At 38.8% G+C, this 17,251-nt stretch overlaps 1 protein-coding gene across 5 annotated transcripts in view; it reads left to right on the forward strand.

The window, feature by feature from the left end:
* LOC150080216 (histone-lysine N-methyltransferase 2C-like) overlaps nt 1–17,251 on the forward strand; it is a 1,301,638-nt gene that overhangs the window by 912,708 nt on the left and 371,679 nt on the right. For all 5 annotated transcript variants that reach the window (XM_090381514.1, XM_090381519.1, XM_090381517.1 and 2 more), the window contains one exon: nt 14,608–14,775. In XM_090381514.1, coding sequence (XP_090237640.1) covers nt 14,608–14,775 — 168 coding nt within the window. The remainder of the gene's footprint in view (nt 1–14,607; nt 14,776–17,251) is intronic.

Raw genomic sequence — 17,251 nt, forward strand, 5'->3', positions numbered from 1 at the left:
GAACCATCGATATCAAGTGGACCAATCAGATTCATCCCCTTCCTTTTAGAGTTTATGTAAGTAAAGAAATCCTTGCTATTTTTTTTCGCATCTTTTGCCAAAGATTTTTTTGTAATCTGCCTTTGCCTTCCTAACCTCCTTTCTGACCCGATTACAGACTAGCTTATATCTGCCATAGGCTTCTGAGTCGCTTGATAATTTATATGCATCCCATGCATTTTACTTCTCTGTCACGAGTCTCATTAGTTCATTTGATAACCATTTAGTCCTAAACCTTGAACAATATTTCTTAATAGGTATTTACTAACTTAGAATTTACTGTTGGTAACATGGTCAGTTGATCCCATTGTACACAATTTAAAAACTGTCTGAGACCACTGTACTCACCTTTACGGAAGCAAAAACCCTTTCCTTTACCCCTGATGGTAATTATATCTTTAAGTAAATCCCACATCAGTAGAACCTAGTGGTTTCTTCCTCTGCAAATTCATAATACACGAATGATCACTGATGATAACCAGATCAAGAGTATTACCCTCTCTGGTTGCCTTTCCAACATGCTGCCACAGAAAACAGTCGTCCAATAAATCCACAAAAGTCTTACTAGTGTGTGAGTGACCAACCCACAAGTTCCAGTCAATATATGGGAAGTTAAAATCCCCCATTATAAGACATTCTGATTTACTAGCCCACTCTATTTCTCTGTAGAATTGTTCATTGTACTCATTCGAATCATTAAGCCTATACCACACTCCTACTCTTATTTTTGCTTTCGCAGTACTTACGTCACACCAAACTGACTGAACAGTGAACTATTCATCTATATCAACTGGATGCACATCTTTTGATTTTATGTTTTTCTTAATTAACAGCATAACACCTCCTCCCTTCCTATCCTTTCTGTACACATTGTACTCCCCAAATTCCAGTTCTGCATTCCTTATATCTGTGTGACACCACATCTCTGCTATCCCAACAATATTCGCCTTTGATGTCCTAACCAACACTTCAAATTCATCAAATTTATTTACTATACTTCTAGCATTGGTATACATGCTTCTATTCCTATTCATCCTAACACATCCCATATACCCACCTGTTTCACGTTGACCATCAGTCCCTGAAACCCCCAGCACCCCTCACTCCAGGTCGCTACTTATTCTAACAGAAGTTGTGCAAGAGCCTGCAGCTACTTTTAAACTTTTAGTCTGTGAATACCCCCCCAAGCTAGCAGTTTTCCGACCCACCTAACACTGCCTCGATAGCATCAGCAAATATTCTTGCACCCTTTCTATTTAAGTGTATCCCATCCCTGTAGAAGCAGTCTCTCCTGTTAACAAGCACAGACCAAGCTGAAAAAAATTCTACCCCTTGAGCCTTGCACATTCCCTCCAGGGCCGAATTGATTGACATGGCTCTCATGTACTCCCTCCTGTCGTGTCTGGGCAGAATTGCTTTCAAATTTAACCCTAATTTGCGACTTTTTTTGCAACATTGACCTGTACTTGTTAAGTAAATCTGCAGATCTCCTACTCTTAATGTCATTGGTGCCAACTTGTACAACAATATCACCTTTTGTGCCCTTAAAAGATGACATATGCTTTACAACGTTATCAACTTTTGCCCCTGGCAGACATACCCTGGTCCTGTTCCATCTATCCTTTTTACACAATATATTTCCCGTTTCCCTGACAATAGAGTCGCCAACAATGACTAGTTCCTTTGGGACCAGCACATTCTGCCTTGGAGATTGCCGTTGAGTTGGGCAGCTGAGAGCTTGACAGGCCCCTCATATTAATTTCTTCGAGGGCATCTACCTTACACCTGGGCATCTACCTCATAGACACCCAGTAGTATGCTGAGTTGATGCCTAATTTCTAGACACTCTCTGCACCTGGCACAAAGACATCCTCCGTGTTCCAGAGAGTTCAGCAAACATTTCACTCGTTGCTCGTTTTTTTTAGGCTGTGATGCATTGGAGAATGCCCCCCCCCTCAGTTTCCCCCCGAGTCACAGCACGCCTGCCACTTTGTGCCCGTTGCTTTGCTGCTGTAGTCTGGGGCATGATATTTTAAATATTTCTCAATAAATTTAATTAATTAATTGTCAGTACTACGCTATCTAATTGAATCTTAAATGCAGTGATGCGTATTACGCTATATAATTATATTTTAGAGCTGCCTAGTTAACACAATTAAAAATTTTAATTCCCTACTACGCTATACAAAAACAATAGCTGCAAGATTCGAACAAAATAACAGTTTTACGTATATTAAGTAGTAATCTACAAAAACTCTTTATCTAAAATAAAAATAACCAGTGGAACTATAACTATAAGACTGCGTATAAAGTACAATATAAAATAACAATTAGGTAATTCAAAAGGCAAACACTTATCGCTTTTTCGGAGCCTGTAATTCACAGCTGTAATTTTTAAATGTATCACCAATTTTTTAATTGGTGATACACCTCCAGTCCATGGGGACTTCCCCTGAGTCCAAGGAAGCTCTCATAATTATGGCTAAGATTTTGCTTACTTCCTTTGCTGCCTCCTTCAGTATAACTGGATAGATCTTGTCCACCCCAGGTGCCTTCCTCATGTTTAATTTCAACAATTTCTCCTCCTCTTTGCTCTCAGTTATTACAAAATCACTTAGCTCGCTATTGGCGTTTGACAAACTTCTGGCACTACTTTCATTGAATAACTCCTCGTGTGTGAATGTAGATGCAGAATACTCATTCAGTTTATCAGCTACCTGAGCTTGATCATTAGTAGTCAACCCATCTATGTTAAGTCGTCCAATCTGATTCATCCCTTTCCTTTTTAGAGTTTACATAAGTAAAGAATTCTTTGCTGTTTTTCTTTGCATCCTTTGCCAAAGATTTCTCATAATCTGCCGTAGCCTGCCTAACCTCCTTTTATTTGATTACAGACTAGTTTATATCTGCCATAGGCTTCTGTGTCACCTGATACTTTATAAGCATCCCATACATATTTCTTCTCTGCCATGAACCTCATTAATTCAGCTGACATCCATTTAGGCTTAAACCTTGAACAGTATTTCTTATTCGAAATGAAAAGCCTAGTAGCCGCCAAAATTATGTCCCTGTAGGCTTCCCATTTAGAATTCAATATTGGTAACATCATCAGTTGATCCCACTGTACAGAATTTAAGCTGAGACCTCTGTAGTCATGTTTTCGAAAGCAAAAGCCCTTCTCTTTAGCCTTGATGGTAGTTACATCTTTAAGTAATTACATTCTGATCACTGTCACCCATTAGTTCTTTTATCTGCAAATTCTTAATGCATGAATAATCACTGCCGTTGGTTGCCTTTCGAACGTGTTGCTGTAGAAAACAGTCATCCAATAAAGCCACAAAATTCTTGCTAGTGTGTGAGTGACAAACCCACAAGTTCCAGTCAATATCAGGAAACTTAAAATCCCCCATTATAAGACATTCTGATTTACTTACCCACTCAATTGCTCTGCACAACTGCTCATTATACTCATCAGATTCATCAGGCCTATAACACACATCTACTTTCATTTTTCCTTTCCTAGTGCTTATTTCACACCAAACAGACTCAACTCTGCATTGCCCACCGTCAATCGGATGCACTTCCTTAGATTTTATGTGTTTCTTAACTAATGGCATAACCCCTCCTCCCTTCTTGTCCTGTCTTTCCTTCCTGTACAGATTGTACTCCCAAATTCCAATTCTGCACTGCTTATATCTGTGTGACACCACATCTCTGATATCCCAACAATATCTGCCTTTGATGTCTTTATTAGCACTTCAAGCTCATCAAATTTATTAACTGTACTCCTAGCACTCACAGCCCATGTATTGACTCCCAACAGTTCTGGAAATGAGAGCTTCCTTGGACTCAGGGGAGGTACCCATTGACTGGAGATGTGCAAATGTGACCCCAATTCACAAAGGGGGATCAAAGGCTGACACAAGTAATTATAGACCTGTGAGTTTAACTTCTGTTCCCGGAAAATTAATGGAGGCACTGGTGAAAGAAGCACTGCAGGATCATCTAGACAAGACTTCAGTTATAGCTAGGACACAGCATGGTTTTGTTAAGGGGAAGTCTTGCCTGACCAATTTGATTGGATACTATGATGCAGTCACAAAAGAACTGGATGCAGGGAATAACTTTGATATTATATACTTGGATCTTAGAAAGGCTTTTGATACTGTTGCACATGGAAGACTGCTGCACAAATTGGAGCAGTGTGGCATTGGAGGCAAGTTGCTGCTATGGATAAAGGGGTGGTTGAGGGGGAGAAGACAGAGAGTGGTAATCAATGGACACTGCTCATCGTGGACTAATGTTATTAGTGGAGTCCCTCAGGGTTCAGTATTGGGGCCTTTATTGTTTTCTGTATTTATAAATGATATTGATGATGGTATATCAGGCTTAATGTCCAAGTTTGCAGACGATACGAAGGTTGGCAGGGTTGTCAAGGACACTACTGACACTATGCTGCTGCAACAGGATTTGGAAAGGTTGAGCAGATGGGCTTCGAGGTGGCAAATGAAGTTTAACATTGACAAATGTAAAGTACTACATATGGGAAACAGCAACCCCAGAGCAACGTATCAACTCTGTGGTACTACACTGACAGTGGTAGAGAATGAAAGGGACCTGGGGGTGGTGGTGCAGGCAGATATGAAGTTCTCTGAGCAGTGCAGACGAGCTGCAAGAGTAGCTCATGGTGTATTGTCAATGATATATAGGAATTTTTCTAGCAGGGATAAGGAGGTGATTATTCCCTTGTATAAGGCAATGGTCAGGCCACACCTAGAGTACTGTATACAGGCCTGGAGGCCTCATTTCAGGAAGGATGTAGAGCTGCTGGAACGAGTACAGAGAAGGGCAACTAGATTGGTGAATGGGACAAAGGGGTTCTCTTACGAAGAAAGGCTTAAGTTTTGCAAATTACAGTGTCTGGAAACTAGGCACCAGCGGGGTGATCTGATAGAGGTGTACAAAGCCTTGAATGGTTTGAGCATGCTCAATGCTGATGGGATTCTTCCTCTAGCTCAGAAAAATCACCTGAGAGGGCATAAATTCAAATTGAGGAAAGACAGATGTAGGATAGATGTGCGGAAATTTGCCTTTAGCCAGCGGGTGGTTGGTGGGTGGAACAGACTTCCATCCCTTGTCGTGGAAGTTGATAGCCTAAATAAGTTTAAGGCTCAGCTGGACAGGTATTTCGAACGAACAGAGGGGTGAAGTGGAAGTGGTTATTTTTATTTATTTATGTTACTTTTTTTTTTTTTTTTTTTTTGGCTGATGCTGCATAAGCTTGCTTTCTTGCATCAAATGCCTCTACTAATGCTAATGCTAATGCTAATCTCCATCACCTTGCTTTCCAGGCTGCTGCTCATTCTAATTGAAGCAGTGCAAGAATCACTTTTGTCTCTACCTGCAGCCACCGTTAACCTTTTATTCTGTGTAGCCTCCCCAAGCTAGCAGTTTTCGACCCACCTAACACTGCCTCGATAGAATCAGCAAATATTCTTGACTAATTTGGACCCATTCCACGTGACCCACGTCCTTCAGATGAGGCTTCCAGACCTGTATGCATTACTCAAGATGTGGCCTAACTATTGCTTTTTCAATGGGGTACCTTGTTCATGCTGACAAAGTTCTTGGATATCATTAACAAAACCCCATGAGTAGTTCCAGCATCCCTGCTCAGTCCCAGGTTTCTTTTGTTCTCAACCACACGCAAGGTGGTAAAGAACAAAACCTAATTGGTGTGTTTGTTATTTTCACTTACTGCTGTCCATTTGGCAGCATTAATACTTTGCATTTTTCAATATTAAACCTCAATTGTCATTTCTCAGCCCACCTGCCTGATTTTTCTAGGTCTCAAAGATCTTGTTGCAGCTTCCTGTCATTAACCACCCTGAAAACATTTGTGTCATCTGCAAACTTAGAAAATAAGCTTTATATATCTTCATCAAAATTGTTAATAATAATGTTTTTGTTTATACTCCGGCATGACCACCATGTCAATGGAGTTTACAATAAATCATCAATACAAATATTAATTGTATTTAGCAATCACGGGCTTGAGCCCCATTCCACTCAGAGCTCATGCTAGTGTACTCTCTCTCTCTCTTAACCACTCAGCTATGTCAGGCCTTAAGTATTGAAAACAGTAGGGAGCCTATCACTGACCCCTGAGGGAGGGGTCAGTAGGTGAAGAAGAAGAAGAGTGCTTTATAACCACTCTGTCTTCGGCCACTAAACATCCTGTTGTCCATAGCTTCCCTCTAACACTACACTGCTGCAGTTTGTTGTAAAAATGTCTTAACTTTTACTTCACGTTTGCATTTCAGGGCTGTTACTTCGCCAAGTCACCTTATACTTCTTATCACTACTATACTTGTAGTGCAAGACTCACTTCATGTATAAGGCTGTTCTTTTTTTTTTTTTTTTTTTAGTGTACGCTTGTCGGCGCCACGCTAGGGAAAAACAGCAGTTGAAATACTGTTCCTGTTCCATCTTTATGAGTCTGGCTGATTCACAGCAAGAGATCGTTACTCGATCGGCCCCGAGTGCCAAGCGATAGTGACAAGCGATTTTCTTCCAGTGATCTCCAAAGTGATATAGTTTCTTTATTTTCCAGTGCGGCTGTTATTTTATTTACTTGAAGTGGTTCTGTGCTTTAAAAGTCAAAAGTAAGAACCCAGAAAGGCAATCCACCTTTCTTTTCTTATTCTTTATATATATCACTAACCAAATCAACTAACTTAAACAACCGCTTGGTCACTGGTGGCACCGCTCCTGCCTCCACGTGGCGAGGCTGGTAACCTGGGGGAAAAACCAACCCTCGGGGCAAAAAGGAGCAAAGATGGAAACAAGCGAATTTCCACGTTTAGAGCCAAAGTGCTCTCAACGTGAACTTGACAATGACACCGACCATGACTTCTCTCTTTCAAAGAGACTTAAAAAAGACACTAGGAAGCAGGAATCTCCAGCTTTCCTAATAATACACTCTTTGTCATCCCAACCTGTGAGCTTAGTTAGTTAGTTAGTTATTTGGTTTTTAGGAGCATTAGCAACTAAGGCCATATTGCTCCGGGATATGCGGTGGTCATTCCCTGACCTTTCCACATCCTCCGTATTTGGTGGTGACGGGCTCGAACCACGGTTTATTCAAGAAGCGTGTGCTATGCACTGCTGCTGCTCCTTCCCACCTGGCTACGGAGGCACCCAACCTGTGAGCAAGCTCTCACCTTTCATCATCCAGAGATGCCTAGAAAACGCTGCAGGTTCACCAAAAATGGTTAAACGTCTCCAATCAGGAGATCTACTAGTAGAGACTTGTTACTCAAGACATTCTGAGTTACTACTAAAACTTACTTCTTTAAGCGGAATACCGATTCAGGTCACCCCACACAACACACTAAATTCTTCCAAAGGAATGATCTCTGAATGGGATCTATTATACGTTTCTGAGGAAGAAATTGTCCAGGAGCTAAAAGATCAAAATGTCTCTCATGCAAAACGTATCATGATCAGAAAAGACAGCAACTTAACTCCCACGCGAAACATAATCTTGACTTTCAGTACTCCAAATCTACCGGATTCTGTCAAAGCAGGTTACTTGAATTGCCGCATTAGGCCTTATATCCCAAATCCGCTCAGATGCTTTAAATGTCAAAAGTTCGGCCATTCTCAGACAGCATGCCGTGGAGACGCCATATGTCCAAACTGCAGCTGCAAGAATCACACTCAAGCAGAATGCAAAGCTCCAACACCACAGTGTCCTAATTGTAGTGGCAAACATCCAGCCTACTCTAAAGACTGTGAACTATGGAAGATAGGAAAAAAAATACAAAAATATAAAATTGAAAATAGTCTCTTACCAAGAAGCGAAAAAACAGATCAACTTAAGTATGCCAAAACACACTTATGCTTCTACCACTCTCAGACACGAATCAGTAGCATGTCAGACTGAAGTATCCATCTCTCCAAATATATCAATATCAGACTGGGCACGATCAGTACTCTTGATCCAGCAACCATCTAAACCGAATTCAGTAGACCAAAGCAATAACACGCCACTCTCAATTCCAACCCAGAGACTTCCGCATCGTCAGACAGCAGAAAATTTGCAAAGATCTTACTCTGCTGAGACGAAAGTATCAGGTGTAACAAGCATGGATACAGATGATTCTATCGGTCAAGAAGAACTGCTTGAAATACACGCAGAAGATGATATGGACGATAGCAATGAATCGGGACGTCCCACTTTTCCCCGAAAAGAAAAACCAAAACCGGATCGTCATAAACAATCAACTTATAAAAAGCAGTCAGATACATCTTCCACGAACAAAACCAAATAATGGAACAAATCATTCAGTGGAATTGTAGAGGTTTTCGCAGCAACATCGATGATATCAATGAACTAATTCACTGCTTCAATCCTGTAGCTATGTGCCTACAGGAAACCAACTTGACACCCCAAGTTTCCACTACAGTCAAAAATTACACTATCTACAGACAAGATAGATCTGACACTAATAGTGCTCATGGAGGAGTAGCCATCCTGTTGGACTCAAGAGTTCCTTCCAGATGCATTCCATTGCAAACCTCTTTAGAAGCTGTCGCCGCACGCATAGTAATTGGAATCACCGTTACATTGGTCTCAATTTATCTTCCACCTAATCATCCATATTCTAGTGACAAATGGGCCTGGAGTACTGGGGTCCATAGTTTAACAGATATTTATTTAAAGTATACCCAGTAAAATAAAATAAAATAAAATATTTCCAGAAGCTTTCGGAACTCGTGTCCCTTTCTCAACTGACAGAATTTTTAAATACATTACTTTGCTTGTAATGTATTTAAAAATTCTGTCAGTTGAGAAAGGGACACGAGTTCCGAAAGCTTCTGGAAATATTTTATTTTATTTTATTTTACTGGGTATACTTTAAATAAATATCTGTCATCCATATTCTATTCAGGAAATCGAAGGTCTCGTGTTGCAACTACCAGTTCCCTTCTGTGTACTAGGTGACTTTAATGCTCACCACCCCTTATGGGGTTCTTCCAGCTTAGACAGACGTGGAAAACTTGTTGAAACGTTAATAGATAGACAGGATCTAACGTTGTTAAATACTGGCTCTCCCACCTATGTTCATTTTCCTACCGGATCAACCTCTGCAATAGACCTTTCCATTTGCTCTCCAGTGCTCTATCCAAGTATCCAGTGGGTAACTCTTAACGACCCTCAGAACAGCGATCATTTCCCAATAATATGCAAAGTTCAAACTTCCTGTTCATTACCAACAGACAATCCAGTAAAATGGAAATTTCCAAAGGCTGACTGGATAAAATATAGCACGCTTGTCTCGTTCGACAACCATATCATACAGTGCTCTTCTATCAACCATGTTACTGAACATATAACAAACCAAATTCTAACAGCTGCAACCGCTGCAATTCCACAATACCAAGTCAGGAAAAGGCGAAAATTAAATTATTGGTGGAACGAAGAGTGCAACAATGCAAAAAAAGAGAAAAACAAAACTTGGAATCAATTCCACAAACATCCAACCACTTCCAATCTTATTAATTATAAGCGACTTAGAGCAAGAGCCCGTTATATCAGATGGAAAGCAAAAAAAGAATCTTGGATTAAATTCGCTTCCTCAGTTAATAAAAATACAGACATCAGACTGATCTGGAATAAGATAAAATTGTTAAATGGCAAAATTCCTCCAACATCTACTCCACTAATTAACTGGAATGGACAGGAACTCTCTACTCCTACAGAAATCGCAAATGCACTAGGATCCGTATTTTCCCAGTTGTCCTCCTCAACTTCTTATGACCAATCGTTTCAAAAAATTAAAGGTGTAACTGAAAAATCCAAACTGAATTTCACTGACAGATGTGCACTAAAATATAATCAACCATTTACCATGGTTGAACTTCAGCATGCTCTTACCAACACAAGGAACAGCACTGCTGGCCCTGATGGGATATTTTATATAATGCTCAAAAATTTAAATACAAAGTCACAGTCATCACTGCTGTTCTTCCTCAATCGAATATTCACTGAACATACATACCCAAGCTCCTGGCGTCATTCCTACGTTCTGGCTATCCCAAAACCTGGTAAAGACTATTCTGTTCCTCAAAACTGCAGACCAATTTCACTTACCAGCTGTCTGAGCAAAACCCTCGAAAAAATGATTCACCACCGTCTGACTTGGTATCTTGAGTCCCAAAACTTAATCAATAACAATCAATTTGGTTTCAGAAAAAATCGATCATCATTGGACCTTATGATTAAAGCCGAAGCAAACATCAGAAATGCATTCATCAAAAAGGAGCATCTCGTTATGGTCTGTCTGGATATTGAGAAAGCCTTTGACACCACTTGGCGTTTCGGCATTTTAAAGGATCTACATTCTCTTGGCCTGAGAGGAAATTTGCCATATTTCATCAAAAATTTCTTAGAACAAAGATCCTTTCAAGTTCGTTACCAAGGAATTCTCTCTAAAAACTTTGTTCAGGAAGAAGGAGTCCCTCAAGGGTCCGTTCTGAGTGCCACTCTATTCGCAATTAGAATTAACCACTTAACTGAACTTATTCCGAAAACAGTGGACTCATATCTTTACGCCACTGATCTCACAATCTCCTGTCACTCTCAAAACATGAACTACATTGAGAGACAATTGCAGATATCAATAAATCAGATCCAGATTTGGATGACACAAAACGATTACAGACTATCCAGCCAGAAATCTACTGCCATTCATTTCTGTACCATGCGTAAAATGCATCCTGATCCTGAACTCCAATTAGATAACCATCTTATTCCAATAGCAAATAGTATTCGTCTGCTTGGCTTAATTTTTGACAGTAAGTTAAATTACCAAAAACACATTGAACATCTCCGGACAGCTTGCCAAAAGAAAATGAACATACTCAGAGCCTTATCAGCAACAACCTGGGGAGCAGATCGCTACACCCTGCTTCACTTATATAGATCCATAATTAGATCTCGTCTGGACTATGGCGCGCCTGTCTTTGATTCTGCTAGGGAAAGTGTCTTATCTCGTCTCAACCCTATTCAACATTCAGCTCTAAGAATAACTCTAGGTGCATTCAGAACATCTCCAGTGCAAAGTCTCTATGTAGAAGCCTACGAAGCTCCTCTAAACATCAGAAGAAAGATGTTATTATTGAACTACGCAACCAAGATCCAAAGTCAGTCGACCCATCCTAATTGGTCAATATTTAATGATCCGCCACTCACGATGTTTTATAAAAACAAACCACAAGCAACTAGGCCTGCAGGTATTAGATTAATGGAACTAGCAGAAAACTGGAATATACAACTCAATAAAGTCCACCAAGAACCTACAGATCACGTTCCTCCATGGTCTGTCATCATGCCGTGTTGTGACTATTATTTCCACCAATGGGGGAAGCACTCTTTAACGGGTATTAACATCCAGTAGCTCCACACCGCACATTTACAAAGTTATCCCAACTTTGCGAAAATATATACTGACGGCTCAAAGTCTGTGAATGGATCAGGTGCAGCAGTGGTATTCCATGACACTATCACTTCCGTGTCACTTCCGACAGAATGCAGCAGTTACACCACTGAATTATATGCCATAAAACTTGCTCTGGAAAACATTTCCCATCTCTCAATCAAAAAGAGTAATCTACACAGACTCGCAAAGCGCCCTATTAGCAATGCAAAAGATTTCCCCATCTACTCATCCGCTACTACAGCTAATCAGATCAGAATTGATTCGTCTCTGAGATCATCGGCAAAATGTTGTCTTCTGCTGGATCGCAGGCCATACTGGAATACCGGGAAATGAAATTGCAGATGATGCTGCCAAGCATCCATCCAGCACATCCCCAATGAATTTTCTGGTCCCGTTCAGGGATTACAAAGTACATATACGTAATATATGTAAGGAACGATGGAAACTACAGTGGCAAACACACATTCACAACAGACTCCTTGAAATTAAACCTATACCGCAATTATTGGCCTCCAATTTTCGTACAAACAGACAAGAAGAGGTCGTCCTGGCCAGAGCCCGAATAGGCCACACCCATTTGACCCATCTATTTCTGTTATCAGGTAATGACCCTCCACAGTGTTCCCATTGCCACAAGCCACTAACAATAAAACACATACTCCTGGAATGCATCTTGTATAACAACGCCCGTCTAATTTCATTCACTTCTCTCTCAAACTTACAGGAATTGTCACTTAGCCATATCATAGGCGAAAACTCAAACATTACAGAATTCTTTCTCTTTCTGAAACGAATAGGTTTATATAACCGTTTCTAACTGCTCCCATAGAAGCCAATAAAATTAGTACTAACTACTATGATAGGTGCAATATGGCCTAAGTAGCCTTTGCACCAGAAAAATCCAAGCACAACAACAACAACAACGTTACTCGATCGGATCTGATGAATATCATGGATATAATATTTATAAAACAATGAGAAAGTAAATAACTTTCGTCAGAGAAAAGAGAGTAATGACAATTAAGAAACATACTTTTGGGTGAAATCTGAACCTTATAACTATGGGGTGATTGTTGTTGTCTGGAAATTCCTTGCGTTGGGGAACGAACTTTAGATCTAGTGACTACCGCTGGGCAGTCTGGAAATTTCACCCCATGCAGATGTGAGGTTCCTCTTTCTCCTCATAAGTTCCGTTTTCACTGTACCAGGTCTCCAAAATAACAGTCCTGGGATTTTAATTTCCCCATGAAATTAATGTTTTAACCAATAGAAATTGGAAACTCTAAAGGGGGGGGACATATATATATATATATATATATATATATATATATGCAGAACAGAGACAAAGAGAGACAAGGAGAGATTTAGACAGAGACACAGGGAGACAGAAGGAGAAAAAGAGATGAAGAAGGTGTTGTCCTGTGTTGAAGCACTACTCTTTTCTTCAGGTTATCTCGTCAAAACGTCTTGAGAATCTTTTGCTGCTGGCTCCTGTTCCTGAATATAGCAAGGATTATTCTGGTGAGTCTCGCCCTATATTTACGACAGATAGCTTATTAGAATGAGCTACAACCTCATCAACCTCACAACACCTTAGAAATTAGAGTATAAGGTTTGGAAGACCCATTTGTGTTAATATAATACCGTAAGTTATGACTGTTAATTCTGTATAGTAGACTTACACATATACCCGGAAACTCAAACTGGAGGATGTGTTGGCTCCGAGAGTACGGGCAGTGCCAACTGAAGACCACATGAAGAACACTGACATGTTTCTATGTATCATTAGCCCTATAATATATCGTTTTATCCTCTTTGTTAAGAAATAGAGCTCTTGTACAATCAATATTTTACACTTGTTTTTGTATGCTAGAATTAATAAACCATGTTTTGTTTAATCATCCTTGCCTCTTAGCCATTCTCTTGCTACACGTTATCCATAGCACGAGTTTTATAGTAAAAGAACCATAGTTTTGTGGCATTCTGAGGTTTAACTTATAGGGCGATTTCAGAGTGAATAACACAACGTCAATTCGATGTTGAGTCCATTCTCCACATTGCAGAATAGGTCTTGAGGGCACAAGATGGTTGTCCTAGTATATAAACCACTAGTCAATCATATAAGTCCTAGGCGTTTTCTGGAACATCGGAACATCAATATTAATGATTAAACTTGCCCGGAAATCTTATTGCACACATTGCATCTTGAATAATATTAAAAGTTGAATGTCTTAATCTCCATTTGAGGAAAGATGGCCAGAAAAACCCCTGTAGAACATTATACAACATTCTTTCAGGTGAAAGAAATTTTTGAAACAGTGTCAAAAACTTTTCTGAAATTGAAGTATATTGTGTCAAAATTATTATTTACATTCACTTCCTGTGTTTATGTATCATAGTAGTTAGTCAGATTGGCCAGACAATGTCCCTCACCCCCACCCTTAAAAAAAACCTATGCTGTAATTTCCATATAATTCCATTCCTGTTAAGATGATTCTGTAATCACTCTTTATTCACTGACTCCATTATTTTCCTTGGAACAGAAGTTAAGCTTACCACTCGAATTGCTTGTATCACTCTTTGATCCCCCTTAGGAATAGAAGAGACATTTGTAAACCTCTAATGTATATAAATCTACTCTGAATCCTACGCCATATATGCCAGTTATATTAATTCTCACGTCCTATGGCTGTGACATGTATACAGAAACTTTACCTACCTGGAAATTTATTTTAATCGCCAACTTAATTTTTGACAAGTAAAAAGATGACTGTATCACAAACTGGTAACTGCTATCATACTCTGCTGATGCCCTATAAAGAGGGCGAGTTCTTGCTAAAATACAAATTGGCAAGTGACTTCAACTTAGTTTGAAGAGATTTTGGTTTCTTTTATATACCTTACTTTATGGTAGATAATTCTTGAAAGAATTTGAATATTCTCTTGGGAAATTATTAGAGATTATTCCCTGCTTCCTCCTTACAATTAATGGAATTGCTGAAATATCTTGTGTTTTCATTTTTTGCTGTTAAGATTGACACTTTTTATTTTTTACAAACAGAAAACCAAATACGAGGGTCATATGGCAATTCAGTGCTGCCAAATCAAGGTGACTTGTATTCAACTTATCCATATGGAAGCAATCCACCAACTCCACCTGCATCCTTACCTCCATCTCCAACTCCATATCGAGGCTTTTACAACCAGGAATTTGCTACTAGGCCCAGAGGTAAAATATTCATTGAAGGTTTATTGTTAATTTTTCAATTTTGTAAAATGTTGTGTGTTAAAAATATATTAGAGCATTTCCTGATTTCTGCCAGTAAGTTAGTTATTAGACTGCAGGCGTTGTTATTATTTGATATATTAATTTATTTATTTAATCCATAACTCTCCTTTCAGTGAAAAGCTTTCTTATTACTGGAAATGGAGTTATGAATGTTAGAAATAAAATGGATAATTTTTCTGGAGCCAATTAATAAAGCATAAAGTTGAGGGTTTAACACACTAACAACAAAAGTTTTTATTAAGCTATGGATTCTATGCTTTTGGTCTGAAACTGCAGCTAAAGTGTTTCTTTACAACAGGCAAAGGTTGGTAATACAGTAAATTCCAAATAAAAGAGAAAGATGGCTTTAGAGGGTTTTAATTAAAATAACCCAAATATCTTTGATTGTTGAGAAAGTACAAAAAGATTTTTCACACTATGGGGCAGGGGTCTTCCTATATTTCTTGCACCAAGTTCCAAGTAATATAGTGACTGCATGACTTTTTGGCAAAGATAAAGAAAGTGCCTATGAAAAACAATATGTAAACTGCTGGAATCAAATGTCTAGAATTCAAGGTGAACATTTCGTCTTGGTGTTCCATGACATAGAAAAAAATCTCCAACATCACATTGCATTTTGGGAGATCTCCATTCCCTTGATGTGAGAACTTACTATATTTTATCCAAAATTTCCTCCAGAATAGATCCTTTCAAGTTCACTATCAGTTAATTCTCTCTCTCTCTCTCTCTCTCTCTCTCTCTCTCTCTCTCTCTCTCTCTCTCTCTCTCTCTCTCTCTCTCTCTCTCTCTCTCTCTCTCTCAGATCTATACAAGGAGTCCCACAAAGGTGAAGAACAAAACCTAATTGGTGTGTTATTTTGGGATTACTGCTACCTATTTGGCAGCAGTAGTACCTTGCATTTATCAATACTAAACCTCAATTTCTCAGCCCACCTGCCTAACTTTTCTAAGTCTTGGAAGTAGCTTCCTGTCATTAACCACCCAGCAAACATTTAAACGCTTGTATTATCTGCAAACTTTGAAACCATTTTGTCTCAATATGAATAGTATCAGTTGCTTTGGTATAACTTTTGATGGTTAAGTGAAACAGCTTAGAACTTGTTAAATATCTTTGCATTACTTGATAAAAGAAAACAAACATCCTCCAAGTAATTTCTGTTACAATGTGGAGTGCAGATCATCGTATCTTACTTCATTTGTATAGAACCCTAATCAGATCCTACCCAGATTATGGTGCCCCAGTGTATGATTCTGCTAGGGAGAGCACGCTAGCACATCTTGCACCTATTCAGCACTCCCCCTCAGAATTCCTATTGGTGCTTATGGAACATCTCCAGTATAAAGTCTCTATATGGAGGCCCATGATTCTCCACTCTATCAGGAAAAAGATATTACTACTGAACTGTGCAGCTTAAATTCAAAGCCTACTTACCCACCCCATTTGACCAAAGGGAAACTTAGCTTACTGATATCAGAATGCAAGCACACACCTTGACAAAGTCCTCCAAGATCCAACCAGTTCAGTTCCCACTTCCCCATGGCCTTCTGTTAGCCCTTGACAATTTTTTTCTAAAAGGGATAACAAAGGGGGAAATTTTCCCTGCAAATTTCAATATACAACAATCCCATATTTTTCACACAAATTATCTGCATTTTGCAAAAATTTGTACAGATAGTTCAGTCTAATAATAATGGTATGAGTACAGCAACTACCTTCATACAATTACCTCAGTATCAATTTCAATTCCCATGAATGTGACTTTTCACTGAAAAGAGACAACATTTCACTCTGACAGAACTCCACAAAGTTCTTTCCTAGACAAAGCAGTGCACAATCAAGTCCAGTTGAAATAGTGTATATGATGATACTCTGCTTGTACAGCAGAATATACATAGAAAGTTCTTTTGCAAGTCAGTGTTGTCATGCAGTAGTCTTAGCCTTCCCAGAATCAGATAAACACTGCATAAATCTTTACCACTACATATTTGTGGAGTCCATAATAGTGATTATGGCACAACAGCAAATGAAAAAAACTGGTATTTCGGTATTTTTTTTCACACAATACCGGTATTTTACTTAACAAAAATCGAATTGAAAATAGAAAAGTATATGAAATGAAATATTCATTTTGGGTAAAAAAAATATAAACATGTAAAGTTATATGATACAACATTATAACATAAAAAAATTTAAATTTTCATTCTGATAGAGATTAACATGTGTTTACTGATATAATAATATATTATTACTAAAAAATAATTATTTTAAAAACCAAACATTGGAAAAAAAATACGAAAGTTATTTTATTTCATACATTTGTTTAAAAAATAAGATCTTAGAAAACAAAGTGAAACAATAGTATCTTCACTGCGCCATGAGAAAATTTTAGTGCAAACGTTACCCATGGCAGAGAAA

The sequence above is a fragment of the Mastigoproctus giganteus genome, chromosome 9, assembly GCF_048544385.1.
Source record: "Mastigoproctus giganteus isolate SK-2022 chromosome 9, ASM4854438v1, whole genome shotgun sequence".
Taxonomy (NCBI): domain Eukaryota; kingdom Metazoa; phylum Arthropoda; class Arachnida; order Uropygi; family Thelyphonidae; genus Mastigoproctus; species Mastigoproctus giganteus.